Here is a 20,214-nt window from a genome sequence, read left to right as displayed (position 1 = left end):
TGTCAGGATGCCCACTAACACACAGCTCTTTTCTCTATCTGCAAAGTAGAGAGCGTCCTGACTCTCCTGCTTACCCCCTCCCCCCTCAAGAGGCTTTCTCCACACCAGGGAGAAAACCTTGCATTACTGTGTGCAGTTACAGACAGAAGAACAGGAAGTGAGGATTTCTCAGAAGAAATAAAAACATTTAAAAGCAAAATCGAAGGATGAGGCAAGTGAAGGAGGACTGCACTAAGGCAAAGGAAGCTTTTTAGGGAAAACATTTTTTAACTTTACAACCCCTTTAAAGACAGTTATGCAACACTGGGGGTAGATTAAAACTGCAGTTGCTTTCTAAAAGGGATTTCAGCTCCTTTTATTAGTCGTTATTTATTCTTACTAGTTAGTCTCTTAAAATAGTTTGACTATAAGTAAGTCCACCTGTGTGTAATTTAATCTCAGTATAAATACAAACAGCATCAAGAAAGCCAAGAAACACACCAAATGGGTCTGGGATAAAGTTGTGGAGAAGTTTAACCACTTGCCGACCCGCTCCTGTACATTTACGTCGGCAGAATGGCACGGACAGGCACAATCACGTACCTGTACGTCCTCTGCTCGTCGGGGGTCCGATCGGGACCCCCCCCCCCCCCCGGTACATTCCGCGGGTCGGTACGCTGCAGAAGCGATCCGAGATGAGGGGGCGGCTGTCCGTTTTCAGCTCCCCCTCTGTGATCGCTCTCAGCCAATGCCAGCGCGCCCCCCTCCTCTTCCTGTGTTTAGTGTAAACACAGGAAGCAGGAACTGTGTGATCTCTCCTCGTGGTGGTCATATCGACCACCGCTGAGGAGAGAAGACATCACACAAGTAAGTGGCACCTAAACAGCACACTGACACCAGCACATTCACAGTCTCCTGTAACAGTGTCACTGAATGCAGGGATCATTTATTTTCAGATTTCTGCATTTAGTGTCAGTGTTACAGAAAAAAGTGTTAGGGCAGTTAGTTTTAGCCCCCTTTAGGTCCAGGGTAGCCCCCATACCCCCCCTAATAAAGGTTTAACCCCTTGATCACCGCCCTAGTTAACCCTATCATCCCCTATTGCCAGTGTCACTAAGCGATCGATTTTCTGATCGCTGTATTAGTGTCACTGTTGACGCTAGGCAGTTTTTTTTGAGGTTCGCCGCCAGGTTCTATAGCGTTAGGTACCCCCATAAATAAAGTTTTTAACCCCTGATTGCCCCCTAGTTAACCCTTTCACCCCCTATTGCCAGTGTCACTAAGCGATCGATTTTCTGATCGCTGTATTAGTGTCACTGTTGCCGCTAGGCAGTTAGTTTTTTTTGAGGTTCGCCGCCAGGTTCTATAGCGTTAGGTACCCCCATAAATAAAGTTTTTAACCCCTGATTGCCCCCTAGTTAACCCTTTCACCCCCTATTGCCAGTGTCACTAAGCGATCGATTTTCTGATCGCTGTATCAGTGTCACTGTTGCCGCTAGGCAGTTCGTTTTTTTTGAGGTTCGCCGCCAGGTTCTATAGCGTTAGGTACCCCCATAAATAAAGTTTTTAACCCCTGATTGCCCCCTAGTTAACCCTTTTACCAGTGATCACCGTATAAGTGTTACGGTTGACGCTGGTTAGTTAGTTTGCTGTTTATAGCATCAGGGCACCCGCCGTATATAACCCAATAAAGGTTTAACCCCCTGATCGCCCGGCGGGTGATATAAATACAATTTTAGCGTCAGTCAGGGTCTGCGTCGCCCCAGGCAGCGTTAGGTTAGTGCCAGTACCGCTTACACCCACTCGCAAAGTATACACCCCCCTTAGTGGTATAGTATCTGAACGGATCGATACCTGATCAGATCTATACTAGCGTACCCAGCAGTTTAGGGTACCCAAAAACGCATTGTTAGCGGAATCAGCCCAGATACCCGCTAGCACCTGCGTTTTCCCCCTCTGCCCAGCCCAACCCACCCAAGTGCAGTATCGATCGATCACTGTCACTTCAAAAACACAAGACACATAACTGCAGCTTTCGCAGAGACAGGCCTGATCCCTGCGATCGCTAACAGTTTTTTTCGAAGCGTTTTCTACATTTTCCTTTCTATAGTCAGGTGCTTTTTTTACCTGTGAATCATCACCAGTGTACGACTAAATTTAGAGTCCAAAATGACAAAGCGAATGTACACTGGTGAAGAGGCCGTCAGGATCTTGAGCATGTCAGATAGTGAAGAAGAGGAGGTCATGCATCTGACAGAATCTGGCTCAGAATACGATCCCATTTACGACAGCGGCTCCATGTCAGATAGTTCGGACGACGGAGTGGTGGTCCCTGCTAAGGCCAGGCGTACCCGACTCCGTTCTGATGTTGTTGAGCAGCAAGAACCGCAGGACCCTTGTATGGAGCAGAGAGCCAGTACTAGCGCCGCTATTCCTTCTGGTGGATTGGCAAGCACCAGCGGCCTAGTACACCCTGGTCGTTCATCCAGCACTGCAGTAAGATGTGGCGACGTGGCGAGTCCCATAAGTGCAGTTCAAGCTGGCGAGGTGGCAAGCACAAGTAGTGTCCCACTGCCACCAAGAAGAAGACAGAGACAGGCCCGTCGTGCCCATAGTGCCCTTCCTGCAGAATTTGCCTATCCTGATTGGGTCCCCACCACTTCTGCAGCACCCGTACTTCCCCCATTCACTGGCCAACCCGGTATTCAGGTGGATACAGCGAATTTTATGCCACTGGATTTTTATTCACTGTATTTCACAGAAGATCTCTATAGATCTATTGTGGACCAGAGTAATTTATATGCTGGTACCTACATCGCCGCTAATCCCCAGTCTCTCCTTGCCAAAGAATGGAAACCTCTTGAGGTTTCCGAATTTAAGACCTTTCTGGGCCTTACCCTCAACATGGGCATACACACATTTCCGGAGTTGCGGATGTATTGGTCCAGACATGCCATCGACCATATGCCCTAGTTCTCTGCTTGCATGGCCAGGAAACGATACGAGGCGATCCTGCGGTTTCTGCATTTCAGTGACAATGCACTTTGTCGTCCACGTGGAGACCCTGAATTTGACCGGCTCTACAAAATTCGGCCCCTCGTAAACCATTTCAACGAACGTTTTTCAGCCTTGTTTAATCCCCGGCAGGTTGTATGCGTTGATGAATCCCTGGTTAAATTTGCTGGCCGCTTGTCTTTCAAACAGTACATTCCCAGCAAGCGTTCCAGATACGGGGTCAAGCTCTATAAGCTCTGTGACAGGGCCACAGGCTACACATGGAGCTTTAGGGTTTACGAGGGCAAAGATAGTGAGGTAGAGCCGGAAGGATGCCCAGATTACATGGGGAGCGCTGGCAAGATCGTGTGGGACTTGGTGTCACCCTTATTCGGAAAGGGGTACCACTTATACGTGGACAATTTTTACAGCAGCGTGCCACTTTTTAGCCACTTGTTTGATCATCAGATTGGAGCATGTGGCACCGTGCGACCTAATCGCCGGGGCTTCCCCCAGATGCTTGTAGATGCCCGTCTTAGCCTGGGGGCGAGAGCCTGCTTCAGATGTAAAAATGTGCTCGCTGTGAAGTGGCGGGACAATAGGAATGTTTTCGTTCTTACCACCCTTCACGCAGACACGACAGTACAAATTCGTACGGCGACTGGTGTTGTGGAGAAACCCCTCTGTGTCCACGAATATAACTTAAACATGGGAGGGGTGGACCTCAACGACCAGTTGATGGCGCCTTATCATATTGCCCGCAAGACGAGACGCTGGTACAAAAAAGTGTCTCTACATTTATTTCAATTGGCTCTACTGAATGCTCATGTCTTATACAGAGCTTCAGGACAGGATGGATCCTTCCTTCAATTCCAGAGGGATATCATCACAGAACTCCTGTATGCAGGCGGTACTGTACCCCACCAGCCCCTACCAAATGCAGTAAGCCGACTGCATGAGAGGCATTTTTCGTATGCCCTCGAGAGTACTCCTACCCAATGAGCCCCCCAAAGAAGATGTCGTGTCTGTAGCAAGCGCGGATTTAGGCGTGACACCCGTTATTTTTGTCCCCGCTGTCCTGGCAATCCTGGTCTTTGTATTGGGGAATGTTTTGAACGCTTCCACACACACGTTAATTTTTAGTGTAGGGTAAAACATTACACAGGCTAAGTACACTTACAGAGGGTCTCCCAAGATGCCATCGCATTTTGAGAGACCCAAACCTGGAACCGAAAAGTTGAACAGTTCGTTACAAAAAAAAGTGTTAAAAAAAATAGTTGTCGTTTTATTGTTCTCTCCCTCTCTATTGTTCTTCTCTTTTTTACTGTATTCTATTCTGCAAAGTTTTATTGTTATGTTTTTTCATGCTTGCTTTTCAGGTATGTAATTTACTTTACTGTTTTCAGGTACGCCATTCAGCTGTTGCGCGGACTTATTTATCTTGACAGCAACAGCGTTTGCTCCCACGATATATAAAGCCGCGACTCCAGTGCTGTAGAAGGTGATTTCACCACCACAGTTAAAAAAAGAGCATATATGCCGAAGCATTGGGGCATTAGGGGCGGAGGAGCAATTTTGCTCCTCATGCCGCGTACATACGGTTGACATTCCTACGGATGCTTTCCCGTGGAAAAGTCTGACCATGTGTACACGGCATAGAAAAGTCCGACCGTGTGTACGCGGCATAGAAAAGTCCGACCGTGTACGCGGCATAACTTTTTTGCAGGAGGATGCCCCCATGCTTCGGCATATATATATATATTTTAGGCACAGGTTGCGTTAAAAAATGTTTTATGGGCGTGGCCTGACGCAGACGACAATGGACGCTTTCTGAGGAGGCTCCATCTAGCCAACTTTTATCTAGGGCCATCCGATACCTAGGATCGGAGATTAGCGCTCCTAACCCCTCCATCCTTATTCAAGATATCTCCCTGCATGGTCCTGAACCATTATTGTACCTTCAAAAGGCCCTCCGGAGGTGTGCTGTGCTCCGTGACGGGGGTTCAGTTAGAGACGTCCCGTCGCCATTTTGGGGCCTACGAAGCCTTAACCACAGGCGCGCTCGGGTGAGGTAAACTCAGCGGCTACTGAAACATTTATAGTTTCATCTTCCTCACGGGTGGCGATCCTGGTGAGTGAGGTTCGTTCCCCTGTGGAGGCTAAACATTCGGGAGACCCCTGCACCGGTTCCCTGCGGCCTATACTCCCTCCGTGAGCCGCGGATTCAATTGCTGCAGACGACACCGCGGTCGAGTACAGGGGGGACAGCGGACGAATCGATCTACTAAATCACTCCCGCCTGTGTCATACAGCTCTGCAAGGGGTGCCCAGGACAAACATCCGACCAGAGACTGGTGGAGACACACGTTTTCTATACCAGAGGCCTTCTGACGCACTTTTTAATAAGACTGAGGGGACAACGCCGCCATCTTGTGGCCTACAAATTTATTGTCTCAAACATTAATTTAGTGTGGTATAGGCTGCTTTGACTGGCCCTTTTTTCTAATTGATTCATCCCCTGGAGTCTGAAGCTAGGAGTGAGGTATGTGGATGACTGCTTGTCAGTAAATATACAAAGGCCTGACAGTGTCTTCATAGGCCTTCTCCTCAAGTTCCCCCCCAAAAAAAAAAAAAAAAAACTTCCTGGAATCTGCAGTTTTTATATTGCCTCACTTCTATAAAGGATACAGAGACTGTACTGTTGTTAATATAGGTAATACCTATTGCCACTAACCAGCGACAGAAATATAAAGGAGCCAATACTGGGAATAATAAGTGATTTAAACTCAGAGTGTAGTGAATTGTGACCATTATACTGTGGAATTTCTATAAGGATCTGATAGTATATGGATGAATTTTATGCACAGGTCACCGTGACATCCTGAAACATACATAATCCACTGTATCATACTATTTGGAGTTCTTATTATATTTATTTTTTTCTCTAAACTGAGGTAATTCTTAGTTCACTGGCTACCTGACTGCAATGATAATCTAATAACAGTAGTCAAAGGTTGGTTACCAACTGAATACGATGCCCAGGGTCTGTGTTTTACAGTGTGGAATTATCCTATGATTTTCCCTGCTATGGAAACTTGCTGAGGTATTCCTACACACCGTCCGATGTTAGTCGACAAAAGCTACAAACCAATCCGCTAATATAACACCTGCATGATATGTAATTTGAGGCATTTTTATGATGCTGATCTTTTCACAATACTTACTGTAAAGGCTCAAATCTGGGCCTGGTCTGTTCACATAAGTAATACCCACTGTAAGATGGTGGTTATAAGACTGTTATGCCTATAGGAACTGATATAAGAGTGAACTGTTGATTTTACGATATAGAGCAACTCTACCCCTGCTGATAAGAATTCACTATAACACTTATTATATATGAAGGGGAAACAGGGCAAAAAAAATAAGAACTCAATTATCAAAGAGAGTCTTTTTAATATGGACACCCTTCCTCATACAAGTCCTCAGGTGCCTGTGGTGGATCCTAAGTTTACTGATCATTTCTCGTCTCATGTGACACCCTCATCATCACCTCCTCCCTTAAGTTCTACTGCATCTTCAGCTTTATTTTCATCTGTAGTAAGGGAGGGTATAATACCTATAATGGCTGATCACGGGATTCCTATGGTTTCTCCCTCACATGACCCTATACAAGTAACTGCTAACGTTGAAACTGCCCCAGAAGTTTCTTTCAATGTTGCTGATCTCTATAACAGGATATCTGAAATGCTGGAAAGGGGTTTAGCTCACACGGCTGAGAAAATTACTAAAGATATTAGGGCAGACTTCCAATGTCTTGGCAACAGGATTGATTCAGTTGAGCATAAATTGGACACTAACGTTTCTAAAACTGAACAACATGATGATCATATCCATTTCCTACAAGAACAACTGGAGGCCGCTCAGGCTAAGATTGACGATTTGGAAAACAGGTCAAGAAGAGAAAACTTCAGGGTGAGGGGTCTTCCTGAGTCCATTATGGACGTTCATTCAGCAATACGAGACATTATGAGAATCCTCCTTCCATCTGCACCTGATATAAAATTGGAAATTGATAGGGCTCATAGATCATTAGGTCCACTGAGAAGAGATGGTTTGCCCAGGGATGTGGTGGTCAAGCCTCATTATTTCTCCACCAAAGAAGACATTATGAAACGGTCCAGACAACAGGAGAATCTTCAATACCAAGGTACTAATATACAAATATTTTCTGACATTTCACCATATACCATTCAGAAAAGAAGAGCAATGAAACCGTTACTGTCTGCCCTCATCAACAAAGACATCAAGTATAAATGGGCTTTCCCCTTCGCCTTAAAATTCAATTATAATGGTAGAAACCATATAATACATAATTTCCAAGAAGGTGAACGACTTCTGTCTGATCTGAAAATTATATCTCTTGATCCTGTCATGGACACTAATCCGCCTCAACTTCCATCTGCCAAAAGGAACACACCTACTAGTCCGACTCAAAATCCTTGGAACAAGGTCAAGTACAGGAAAATTGGAGGTGACCAAGCACCCTGATATTGAATAGACTTACCCAGGATGTATCTCTTAATCTTTAACTCAGATGAATTTTTATCCCAGAAGCTTTTTAAAAAAGAAGACTCCGGGATTACATGTCTAGTTTAATGCAGTTTTTCTTTAGATTATTCTCCTATTGTTTTTTGGTCATCCTATGATTCACATGCCTTTTTTCTTAAACTTGTTTTAAGGTGTAATGTTTAATCTGTCGGCAACTGACGACGGTGAGGTATTGAACCTCAACGTACCTCTTGTGTCGACACTTTGTCGACCCAATGGGTAAGAATATAGTCCTTTTCTGGGACTATGCAAAAATTTCTTATTTGAATGAGGGAAGGAGAATCATTCTCTTCCCCCATTCTGGGTCACGAATTGACCTTGCACGATCTAATAGTTTATTGTGCTATATGTTTTTTTATTTTTCTCTTTTTATCTCTCCTTTTCATTTCTTTTTCTTTCTTCTTCATACTCTCTTCGTTTCTTCAGCCTGCCTGCCATTGTTCGTATTTGCGAGATTATTGATGATATCTGTACGGTCCTGCATGTTCAGAGATGTCGACAAGACTTATGGCTGGATCGAATGATGTATCTAAACCCCTTAGTGTTGTTACTCACAACACTCAGGGGTTGAATTCTCCTGTTAAGAGGCGCAAAGCCTTTCAAGTATACAAATCTCTCCGTGTAGATGTGGTTTTCCTTCAAGAAACCCACTTTCCTAAACGATACAACCCTTCCTTTATGCATGCACACTTTCCATTGTTTTACCTAGCTAAAGCAGAAAACAAAACTAAGGGTGTGGCCATTTTGTTTTCTAGGTATTGTAATTTTAACCTGACTAAAGAATTTGGAGATCCGGAAGGTAGGTTTCTATTGTTACAAGGTACCCTTGATGGCAGACTATACACATTTATTTCTTATTATGCTCCTAACAGAGGTCAGAAAAAGTTTTTCTCACAGATCATTCTTATGGGTGGAGACTCTAACCTAGCTTTTGACATGGGATTGGATAAGTCCAAACCTTCTGTCAATGGAATCGTCAGACCGACTAAACTTAGTCTACAAGTAGCACGCATTCTACATCAGTCTAGATTAACTGACATTTGGAGGGAGTTGAACCCCAAAATTAAGGACTATACTCACTATTCTAACCCTCAAAATTCTTATTCGCGTATAGATCATATATTAATCTCTAACCATCACGTTCCAGCTGCCATTAAGTCTCATATAGTTGATGTTTCTTGGTCAGATCACTCGATGGTTCTATTGTCACTGAGGAGAGAGGACACTTCTCCTAAAGTGTCTCATTGGACACTAAATAAGTCTATTTTGAAGGACCCTGTTTTAATGAAGGATATTGAGCGATCTCTTCTAGAATACTTTAAGCATAATGATACAGGAGATGTGTCCCCTGAAACTCTGTGGGCTGCCCACAAGGCTTCTATCAGAGGCAAAATTATACAAGTGGCCGCTGGTCTCAAGAAACAAAGAAACATAGACATAAGGAAGCTGGAAAACAACTATCTAGAGCTCCGTAAAAAACATAAATCTGATCCTCTAAACTTTCCTACTCAGGCACTTGATGCAGCTAGATCGGCCCTAAACTTGGTACTTACCACTAAAGCTGGGGAAGACATGAAATGGACTGGAGCTAATTTCTATAAATTTAAAGATAAAATAGGTCCGATGCTAGCTCATAAACTCTCACCTAGATTTCAATCACGATCTCTCCCTAAAATAAGGATGACTGATGGTTCTCTTACCCTGAACCCTAGGAAGATAATGGAGGCCTTTCATGATTTTTTTTCTAAGCTTTATGCATTCACTGACGATTCTTCTTCAGAGGGAATGGATGATTTTCTGGACAATTTGAATCTACCTCAATTGACTGCAATACATAGAGAAATGATGGAGTCTCCCATATCAGCTGAAGAAGTATTGTTAGTAATTAAAAACCTAAAATTAGATAAAGCCCCGGGCCCTGATGGGTTTTCAAGTGCTTATTATAAAACATATTCGAGCATTTTAACACCCTACTTGGTTAAATTTTTCAACCACATGACCGGTGGAGTTCCCATAGACAGGCAACTTAATTTGGCTTATATTTTGGTTATCCCAAAGCCAGAAAAAGACCATAGCCTGGTGGAAAACTATAGACCTATATCTCTCATTAACAACGATCTTAAGATACTCACTAAGATAATGGCCAATAGAATGTCCTCTTTCATTGGCCAGTATGTTAGTAAAGATCAAGTAGGCTTCATCGCTGGAAGGCAAGGTCCTGATCAGGTTAGGAGGGCTGTGGATCTGATCTCCATTTTGAACTCGGGTTGGACTGGTGATACTAATCAAAGGGGAATGCATCTTTCTATTGATCTACAGAAAGCATTTGACTCAGTATCATGGCCATTCATGTTAGAAGTGATGAAACGTTGGGGGTTTGGCACGAAATTTCTAGGAGTCTTATCTGCACTTTACTCTCATCCTAAAGCTAATATACGCTTTCAGGGTATTTTTTCGGAACCTATTGAGATTCATAGGGGTACTAGGCAGGGTTGTCCTCTGTCTCCCCTGGTGTTTGCAATAGTTATGGAATCCCTGGCTATAGCTATTCGTGAAAACACAAACATCAGGGGAGTTAGATGTGCCAAAAAGGAGCATAAATGTGCCTTATTTGCAGATGACCTTTTACTGTTTTTGACCGCTCCAGATACGTCCCTACCGGAATTATATTCTCTTTTAGACAAATTTTCTATGGTTTCAGGTCTAACTGTGAATGTGGCCAAGTCTAGGGCCCTCAATGTTTCTCTCTCTGAATCCACGGTTTCTCTACTGAAGGAAAATTATGGATTCAAATGGGACACCTCTTATATCAAATACCTGGGTATCTATTTGACCCCCAACATCGAAAACTTGTATTTGGCCAATTATCCACCTATGTATAGAAAACTTGAGAAAGATTTGAGAGAGTGGGGGACTCAGAATATAGGTTGGATTGGTAGAATTAACTCGGTTAAGATGACTCTTCTCCCTAGACTTTTGTATCTTTTTAGATCATTACCCATACCGATAATTAAAAGTCATCTAAAATCCTTTCAAGGAAAGATTATCAAGTTTATTTGGAACAATAAGGGTCCACGCCTTCCATCTCGCACTCTATATAACTTGCCTGAACAGGGGGGTCTGGGGGTACCCAACTTATTATGGTACTATCAATCAGCAAGATTGGCACAGTTATCGGAAACTTTTCTTAAACATGAACGCCCTGACTGGTTAGATATAGAAGAGCAGGCGACCCCGAATCTAACGATAGAGGAGTTAATGTGGAGTTCTACCAAAAACAGGCCTTCTATATTATCTCCGACTCTTTCTCAAACCTTTGTTTTATGGGATTCACTTAAAAACAATCCCTCTCTAATTTCTAAAGGCAGACCTTTATCGAGTGTTTTTCTAGACCCACTCTTTGTTTCTATAATTGAAGTAAATTCTTTCAAATGGTGGCATGACAAAGGGTTGTATCGTATAGGCCGTTTTTTTTCGCGCTCGGGTCCACTTCCTGAACAACACTTCATTGACAAGCTAGGTCTTCCTGTCTCAGAAAAATTAAGATTTTCTCAAATACATGACTATGCACAAAGCCTATGGGATAGTGGCTCAATCTCTGGACTATTGACACCTTATGAAAGTAATTGTGATCAGGGTTTGATCAGGAAGGGGAATATTTCAATCATATATCAATCGCTTGCTAATAACTACACCAAATTACCTCATATGCTGGCCTGGGAAAGGGATCTTAATAACAATTGGGATTTATCTGACTGGTGTCGTAATTATACTAGATCCATTAAAGGATATGTGAATATATCCCTTGTAGAGGCTAATGTAAAAATTTATACTAGGTGGTATTTAGTTCCCGTTAAACTGGCTTCCATGTATCCGTCAACTTCGCCCCTTTGCTTCAGAGGTTGTCAGGGATTGGGGTCTATGGTACATATATGGTGGGAATGTCCCAAAATACGTGGATACTGGAATAAGGTGTTCAACATAATAAGACGTGTCACAGGCTGTAATTTGCATCAATCCCCCACTATTGCTTTACTTCATGGGATGTTACCCCAAACCTCCAAGGTTACTAGAAAACTCATCCTATACATTCTGACAGGTGCCAGGATCACAATTGCAGCTGCGTGGAAAAAGTCTACTGTCTCCATCCGGTATATGAAACAAAAGGTTACATGGATTATGGAACAAGAAAAGAGGGTCTGTTCCATGTTGGATATGTCTACTCTTTTCCATGAAATATGGGAACCGTGGATGAAATTTATGGGAATATCTTTTACCCCATAAAGGCTGTGGTGATATTTATATCCTTAGGACGATGTTGTTCGTTGGCAGGCAGGCTGCCATTTCTTTTTCCTTTTACTTTCCCCTGATCTTCTTCGTACTTTCTTTTTTGCTCATCTTTTTGTCTTCTGTTTTTTTTTTCTTTTTCTCTTCTTTTCATTGATTGTTCTTTGATTTGATAATTTTGTTTTTTATACGAGGATAAAATCCTTGTTATTTCTCATTCTCAGAGTGTTATGTTTAGAAAAAAAAAAAAAAAAAGATATATATAAACATTTGTATTAGCCTATGTTTAGGTTGTCAAAAGATTCCACCAAATTTTTGGGGATGTTAGGTATGTTAAGGGTTTTGAGAATATATATTTACAGTTACTGGTGGGTATTGGTGATAATTATTGGAGGGAGGGAGGGAGGATTGAAAGGTTTGCTTAACCTCTTGGACACAGACAGTTCCCAGTGGGGGTGTCAGAGAGGTCATTGTTATCCAGGAATCCTATCCTTTATTCGTTCCATGAAATTAGATCCAGTACACACATGAGGTTTTTTATTGTGTGACAACAATAACCTTAAGGAATTATATAGTATATGGAAATATCCATTTATTTATTTAATTATAAATTATTGGTTTAACCTAGCTTTTCTTCTTAGCTATTACAAACTGTTATACTCTCACCGTATGGTGATAGCATATGATATGGCTGTATATGATAGACAGTTTCTACGACAAGACCATCTACTATGTAAAACAATGCATTTGATTTATTATTTTCTGTGTATTACTGACTTGTATACTGCTGTTATAGTACAAATGTATGTACTTTTATTGAAAATAAACTTAAATTTGAATGAAAAAAAAAAAATGTTTTATTTTTTACTATGTTTTTTTTATAGGTATTTGCTTTGCAGGTATGGTATGATCTTACTGTTATACTGGAATGTTACTTTGTTTAAATGTTAACCATCATTTGCTTAGCAGGTACGCCATTCAGTTGCAGCGCGGATTTATTTAGCGTGACAGCAACAGCGTTTGCTCCCACGTGCCGTGCCGTGTACGCGGCATACATTTTTTGCGGGAGGATGCCCCCATGCTTTGGCATATATAAATGGTGCATGTATGCCCATCATTAGAAGTGGGTGGATGAAGGGAGGTATTCTAATGGTGGGCATACCCACCGATCAATCTTTTTTTCGTTCAGCCAACAGGCTGCATGAAAAAAAAAGATTACAATACATGTCCAACAAGAACCATCAACGTACTGGTATGTTGCTGGACTTTGAATGGTTATACCAGAATGATGCCTGCGGGTTTAGGCATCATCTTGGTATCATTCTTTTCAGCCAGCAGTCGGCTTTCATGTAAAAGCAGTCCTAGCGGCTAATTAGCCTCTAGACTGCTTTTACATTCAGTGGGATGGAATGTCCCCCCCCCCCGGATATAAACAGCGCCATTGGGAATATGGGAAAGCATTTTATCACACCGATCTTGGTGTGGTCAGATGCTTTGAGGGCAGAGGAAAGATCTAGGGTCTAATAGACCCCATTTTTTTAAAAAAAGAGTACCTGTCACTAACTATTGCTATCATAAGGGATATTTACATTCCCTGAGATAACAATAAAAATGGTAAAAAAAAATAAAAATGGAAGGAACAGTTAACAAATAAAATAAAAAAAGCAAAATAAATATATAAAAAAAAAAAAAAAAAAAAAGCATCCCTGTCCCCCCCTGCTCTTGCGCAAAGGCGAACGCAAGCGTCGGTCTGGAGTCATATGTAAACAGCAATTGCACCATGCATGTGAGGTATCACCGCGAAGGGCAGATCGAGGGCAGTCATTTTAGCAGTAGACCTACTCTGTAAATCTAATGTGGTAACCTGTAAAGGCTTTTAAAGGCAAAAATGTATGTAGTTTGTCGCCACTGCGCGTTTGTGCGCAATTTTAAAGTATGTCGTGTTTGGTATCCATGTACTCGGCCTAAGATCATCATTTTTATTTCATCAATAATTTGGGCAATATAGTGTGTTTTAGTGCTTTAAAATAAAAGTGTATTTTTCCCCAAAAAATGCATTTGAAAAAACGCTGCGCAAATACTGTGTGGAAAAATTTTTTGCAACACCCACCATTTTAATCTGTAGGGCATTTGCTTTAAAAAAATATATAATGTTTGGGGGTTCAACTTAACTTTCTTGCAAAAAAATAATATGTTTTTATGTAAACAAACAGTGTCAGAAAGCTTCTAAATGTTGTGCATAAAATGCCAGGACAATTCAAAACCCCCCCAAATGACCCCATTTTGGAAAGTAGACACCCCAAGCTATTTGCTGAGAGGCATCTCAAGTCCATGGAATATTTTATATTTTGACCCAAGTTGCGGGAAAAATAAATATATATATATATATATATATATATATATATATATATATATATATATATATATTTTTTGCGCAAAGTTGTCACTAAATGATATATTGCTCAAACATGCCATGGGCATATGTGGAATTACACGCCAAAATACATTCTTCTGCTTCTCCTGAGTATGGGGATACCACATGTGTGAGACTTTTTGGGAGCCTAGCCGCGTACGGGACCCCAAAAACCAATCACCGCCTTCAGGCTTTCTAAGGGTGTAAATTTTTGATTTCACTCCTCACTACCTATCAGTTTCGAAGGCCATAAAATGCCAAAATAGCACAAAAAAAAACCAAATGACCCCATTTTGGAAAGAAGACACCCCAAGGAAACTGTTGAGAGGCATGTTGGAGTCCATTGATTTTTTTTTTTTTGTCCAAAGTGATTGAATAATGACAAAAAAAAAAAAAAAAAATTGTCACTAAATGATATATTGCTTACACATGCCATGGTTATATGTGGAGTTGCACCCTAAAATACATTCTGCTGCTTCTCCTGAGTACAGGGATACCACATGTTTGGGACTTTTTGGGAGCCTAGCCGCGTACGGGACCCCGAAAAACCAAGCACCGCCTTCAGCATTTCTAAGGGCACAAATTTTTGATTTCACTCCCCACTACATATCACAGTTTCGAAGGCCATAAAATGCCAAAATAGCACAAACCCCCCCCCCAAATGACCCCATTTTGGAAAGTAGACACCCCAAGCTATTTGCTGAGAGGCATGTTGAGTCCATGGAATATTTAATTTTTTTGCCCCAAGTGATTGAATAATGACCAAAAAAAAATAAAAAAAATAAATGTACAAAACATTGTCACTAAATGATATATTTCTCACACATGCCACAGTTATATGTGGAATTGCACCCCAAAATACATTCTGCTGCTTCTCCTGAGTACGGGGATACCACATGTGTGGGACTTTTTGGGAGCCTAGCCGCGTACGGGACCCCGAAAACCAATCACCACCTTCAAGATTTCTAAGGACATAAATTTTTGATTTCACTCACACAAATCTTGAAGGCAGTGCTTGGTTTTCGGGGCCCCGTACGCGGCTAGGCTCCCAAAAAGTCCCACATATGTGGTATCCCCGTACTCAGGAGAAGCAGCAGAATGTATTTTGGGGTGTAATTCCACATATGCCTATGGCATGTGTGAGAAATATATCATTTAGTGACGTTTTGTCATTTTTTTTTTTGGTCATTATTCAGTGACTTGGGGCAAAAAAATTAAATATTCCATGGACTCAACATGCCTCTCAGCAAATAGCTTGGGGTGTCTTCTTTCCAAAATGGGGTCATTTGGGGGGGTTGTGTGCCATCTTGGCATTTTATGGCCTTCAAAACTGTGATAGGTAGATAGTAGTGAAATCAAAAATTTATGCCCTTAGAAATCTTGAAGGCAGTGCTTGGTTTTCGGGGGCCCCGTACGCGGATAGGCTCCCAAAAAGTCCCACACATGTGGTATCCCCGTACTCAGTAGAAGCAGCAGAATGTATTTTGGGGTGTACTTCCACATATGCCCATGGCATGTGTGAGAAATATATCATTTAGTGACAACGTTTTGTAAAAAAAAAATCAGTTTGTCATATTCCCGCAACTTGTGTCAAATCTAAAATATTCCATGGACTCGACATCCCTCTCAGCAAATAGCTTGGGGTGTCTACTTTCCAAAATGGGGTCATTTGGGGGGGGTTTTGTGCTATTTTGGCATTTTATGGCCTTCGAAACTGTGATAGGTAGTGAGGAGTGAAATCAAGAATTTGTGCCCTTAGAAATGCTGAAGGCGGTGCTTCGTTTTCGGGGCCCCGTACGCGGCTAGGCTCCCAAAAAGTCCCAAACATGTGGTATCCCCGTACTCAGGAGAAGCAGCAGAATGTATTTTGGATTGCAATTCCACATATAACTATGGCATGTGTGAGCAATATATCATTTAGTGACAACTTTTTGTAATTTTTTTTTTTTGTCATTATTCAATCACTTGGGACAAAAAAAAAAAAATAATCAATGGACTCAACATGCCTCTCAGCAGTTTCCTTGGGGTGTCTACTTTCCAAAATGGGGTCATTTGGGGGGGTTTTGTACTGCCCTGCCATTTTAGCACCTCAAGAAACGAGATAGGCAGTCATAAAATAAAAGCTGTGTAAATTCCCGAAAATGTACCCTAGTTTGTAGACGCTATAATTTTTGCGAAAACCAATAAATATACGCTTAATGCAATTTTTTTTACTAAAGACATGTGGCTGAATACATTTTGGCCTAAATGTTTGAGTAAAATTTAGTTTATTCGATATTTTTTACTTTTTGTTATAAGAAAAATCATTTTTTTTCAAAATTTTCGGTCTTTTTCCGTTTATATCGCAAAAAATAAAAATCGCTGAGGCAATCAAATACCATCAAAAGAAAGCTCTATTTGTGGGAAGAAAAGGACGCAAATTTCGTTTTGGTACAACATTGCATGACCGCGCAATTACCAGTTAAAGCAGTGCAGTGACAAATTGTAAAGACACCTTGGGTCTTTAGACAGCGTATTGGTCCGGGGCTTAAGTGGTTAAAGTAGAGTTAGGTTATAAAAAATATCCCAAGCTTTGAACATCTGATGGAGCACTGTTTAATCCATCATCCCGAAAATGGAAAGAGTATGGAACAACTGCAAATTTACTAAGACAAGGCCATCCACCTAAACTGACAGGCCGGGCAAGGAGAGCATTAATCAGAGAAGCAGCCAAAAGGCCACTAACTCTGGAGGAGCTGCAGAGATCCACAGCTCAGGTGGGAGAACCTGCCCACAGGACAACTAGCTGGCCATACACCTATAGATTATCTGCAGATTTTCTATGGTTAGATGAAAAAAGTGGGAGATTCTTCCATCCACGCAGTTCAGTGTAGATGGAGGAATCTGTTCCACTTTTTCTATCTGACAATAGAAAATCTGCAGATAATCTATAGGTGTATGGCCAGTCTTAGACATGCACTCCACAAATCTGGCCTTTATGGAAGAGTGGCAAGAAGAAAGCCATTGTTGAAAAAGTCATAAGAAGTCCCGTTTGCAGTTTGCGAGAAGCCATGTTGGGGACACAGCAAACACATTGAAGGTGCCCTGGTCAGATGATACCAAAGTTGAACTTTTTGGCCATAAAGCAAAACACTATGGCCCGGATTCACATACATCGGCGCATATTTATGCCGGCGTAGCGTATCTAATATACGCTACGCCGACGTAGCGCAGAGAGGCAAGCACTGGATTCACAAAGCCAGTGCTGCCAAAATTGCGCTGGGTAAGTGGAAGTGGAAGTGGGCGTGAGCCATGCTAATGAGGCGTGACCCCATGCAAATGATGGGCCAAGTACTTAAAATGAATGGCGCATGCGCCGTCGCGTGGACGTATCCCAGTGCGCATGCTCAGAATCACATCGAAACTACTCCCTAAGATACGACGGATCACTGCCTACGACATGAACGTAACCTACGCCCAGCCCTATTCACGTACTATGTAAACGACGTAAAATACGACGGCTGTGTTCCCTGGTCCATACGTTTGCATGAGTTGCGCCTCATATATGGGGAATAACTTTACGCCGGGCGTACGACTTGCGTAAACCGCGTATATTATGCGCCGGGCGCATGTACGTTCGTGAATCGACGTATCTCCCTCATTAACATATGTGAATAGGAAATCAATGGGAGCGCCACTTGGGGCCAGCGTAAATATGCGTCCAATATACGCTGGCGTAGGAAAGTTACGTTGGTCGGATGAAGCCTATTTTCAGGCGTATCTTGGTTTCAGAGTCCGGCGCATAGATACGACAGCGCATATTTACACTTACGCGGTGTATCTCGAGATACGTCGGCGTAAGTGCTTTGTGAATCCGGGCCTATGTGTGTCAGAAAACTAACACTGCACATCACCCTAAACATACCATGCCCACCGCTAAACATGGTGGTGGCAGCATCATGTTGTGGGGATGCTTTTCTTCAGCAGGAACAGGGAAGCTGGTCAGGGTTGATGGGAAGATGGATGAAGCCAAAAACAGGGCAATCTTAGAAGAAAACCTGTTAGAGTCTGCAAAAAACTTGAGACTGGGGCAAAGGTTCACCTTCCAGTAGGACAACGACCCTAAACATACAGCCAGAGGTACAATGGAATTGTTTAGATCAAAGCATATTTATGTGTTAGAATGGCCCAGTCAAAGTCCAGACCTTGAAAGTTGCTGTTCAGACATTCTCCTTCCAGTCTCACAGAGCTTGAACTATTTTGCAAAGAAGAATGGGCAAAAATGTCACTCTCTAGATGTGTCAAGCTTGTAGAGACATACCCAAAAAGACTTGCAGCTGTAATTGCAGCGAAGGGTGGTTCAGCTGAAGTATTGACTCGGGGGCTGAATATAAATGCAAGCCACACTTTTCAAATATTTGTAAAAATAATTGAAAATCATTTATCATTTTCCTTCCACTTCACTATTATTTGCCACTTTGTGTCACATAAAATCCCAAAATACATTGACGTTTTTGGTTGTAACATAACTAAATGTGGAAGATTTCAAGGGGTATTGAATACCTTTTTTTCAAGGCACTGTACATTTATAATTTTAAAAGCCACTGGCATTTTTTTTAAATTGAGCGTCCTTTGGGAATTAATGACATCACTTGGCTTGGTGCCGTGTAGGACTTCAAGCTTTGCCTCAGCCACATCATATGTAATATTAAAAGTCAGCTGAGAGATATATGGTGAATGAGAATGTATGTTACAATAAGACACAAATAAAATGCATAGCAGAAAATAACTTGACACATTTAGCATCTAACTATTGCTAAAAAAAAAGGTTAATAGACACTCTTGATCCCCACATGTCTCTTTCCAAATTCTATTTGCATTTATATTGCAAATTGTTTGAAAGTCAGAACTTTGCCCAAATTTGGTCTGTTTCCCCAGGCAGATTGAAAATTCGACAATAGAGCAGGTTTTCCATTATTTACTCATCTCTAAATAATATAAATGTAATTTAAAATATATATCAAATTTTGCAGTCTGTACTATATCCTACTGCAATGTACATGTTCTAGCTCATTAAAACACCATATGGTTAATAGATACATTCCAAATGTGTGCATTATCTTTAAATGTTACTGACTTTTCTTTTTTGTTTGTATACACAGGAGCGTGCTGTCCATTGTGTTCTGGTGTTTTAAGAATTTTATACGACAAAGAAAAACTAGATACCTTTGCTAAGGTAAATTTATATATGTCTGTAATGTTCTGAAATGCTGTAGATTGTTTACAAAAGTTGGGTATGTTAAATACTGGGCCATTTAAATAATTGTATCTTTTTTCTGAGCGTGTACTATTTTTATTGCCCAAATCTCCATTATTTACTGTTTTGAATTATAGCAGATATTAAAGCGGTGGTTCACCCTGAGTTTACACATTCTGTCTATGCCAATGCTAGGCATAGACAGAAACCAAACGATTATTTTTTTTTTTTTTAAGTGCTCCTTACCCTTTTTTTGGAGCCGTTTCCGACCTGTCACTCAAAATCCCCCGCGGGGAATGGGCGTGTAAGGCCATTCTCCCCCGTCCTGTCAATCAGCTTCAGAGACTCCTCCGGAGACGCGCTGTGCTCAAATCGCGCGAGATCTCGCCGGTCACGTGAGTACGCCGGCCGTTGCTTTGGCAACCGTGTAGTGTTGACGGCGACACTCGCCGTCAACACTGCACATGCGCGGGATCGAGCGGTGAATGCTGGGAGGCCAGCATTCACCGTATCCCAGAAGAAGACCCTGTCGGCTTCACAGTGCCCACAGGAAAAATGGAAACGGCCATCGCCAGAAAATCTAATATATCCTTTTCGGTATATCAGCGCTTACGCCGGCTAAAGGAGTGGGACACCCTCGTAGTGCGGGAGTACAGGTAAGCCCTGATGATAATTGCAAAAAAAAAAAAACGATATC

At 41.9% G+C, this 20,214-nt stretch overlaps 1 protein-coding gene across 2 annotated transcripts in view; it reads left to right on the top strand.

The window, feature by feature from the left end:
- Positions 1 to 20,214, top strand: part of RECK (reversion inducing cysteine rich protein with kazal motifs) — an 861,635-nt gene that overhangs the window by 814,832 nt on the left and 26,589 nt on the right. For both annotated transcript variants that reach the window (XM_040353423.1, XM_040353422.1), the window contains one exon: positions 19,423 to 19,496. In XM_040353423.1, the coding sequence (XP_040209357.1) occupies positions 19,423 to 19,496 (74 nt within the window). The remainder of the gene's footprint in view (positions 1 to 19,422; positions 19,497 to 20,214) is intronic.

This window comes from Rana temporaria, chromosome 5 (assembly GCF_905171775.1).
Source record: "Rana temporaria chromosome 5, aRanTem1.1, whole genome shotgun sequence".
In the NCBI taxonomy this organism is placed as follows: Eukaryota; Metazoa; Chordata; class Amphibia; order Anura; family Ranidae; genus Rana; species Rana temporaria.
Note: the sequence above shows the minus strand (reverse complement) of the source record. Positions and strands in the feature narration are given on the sequence as shown.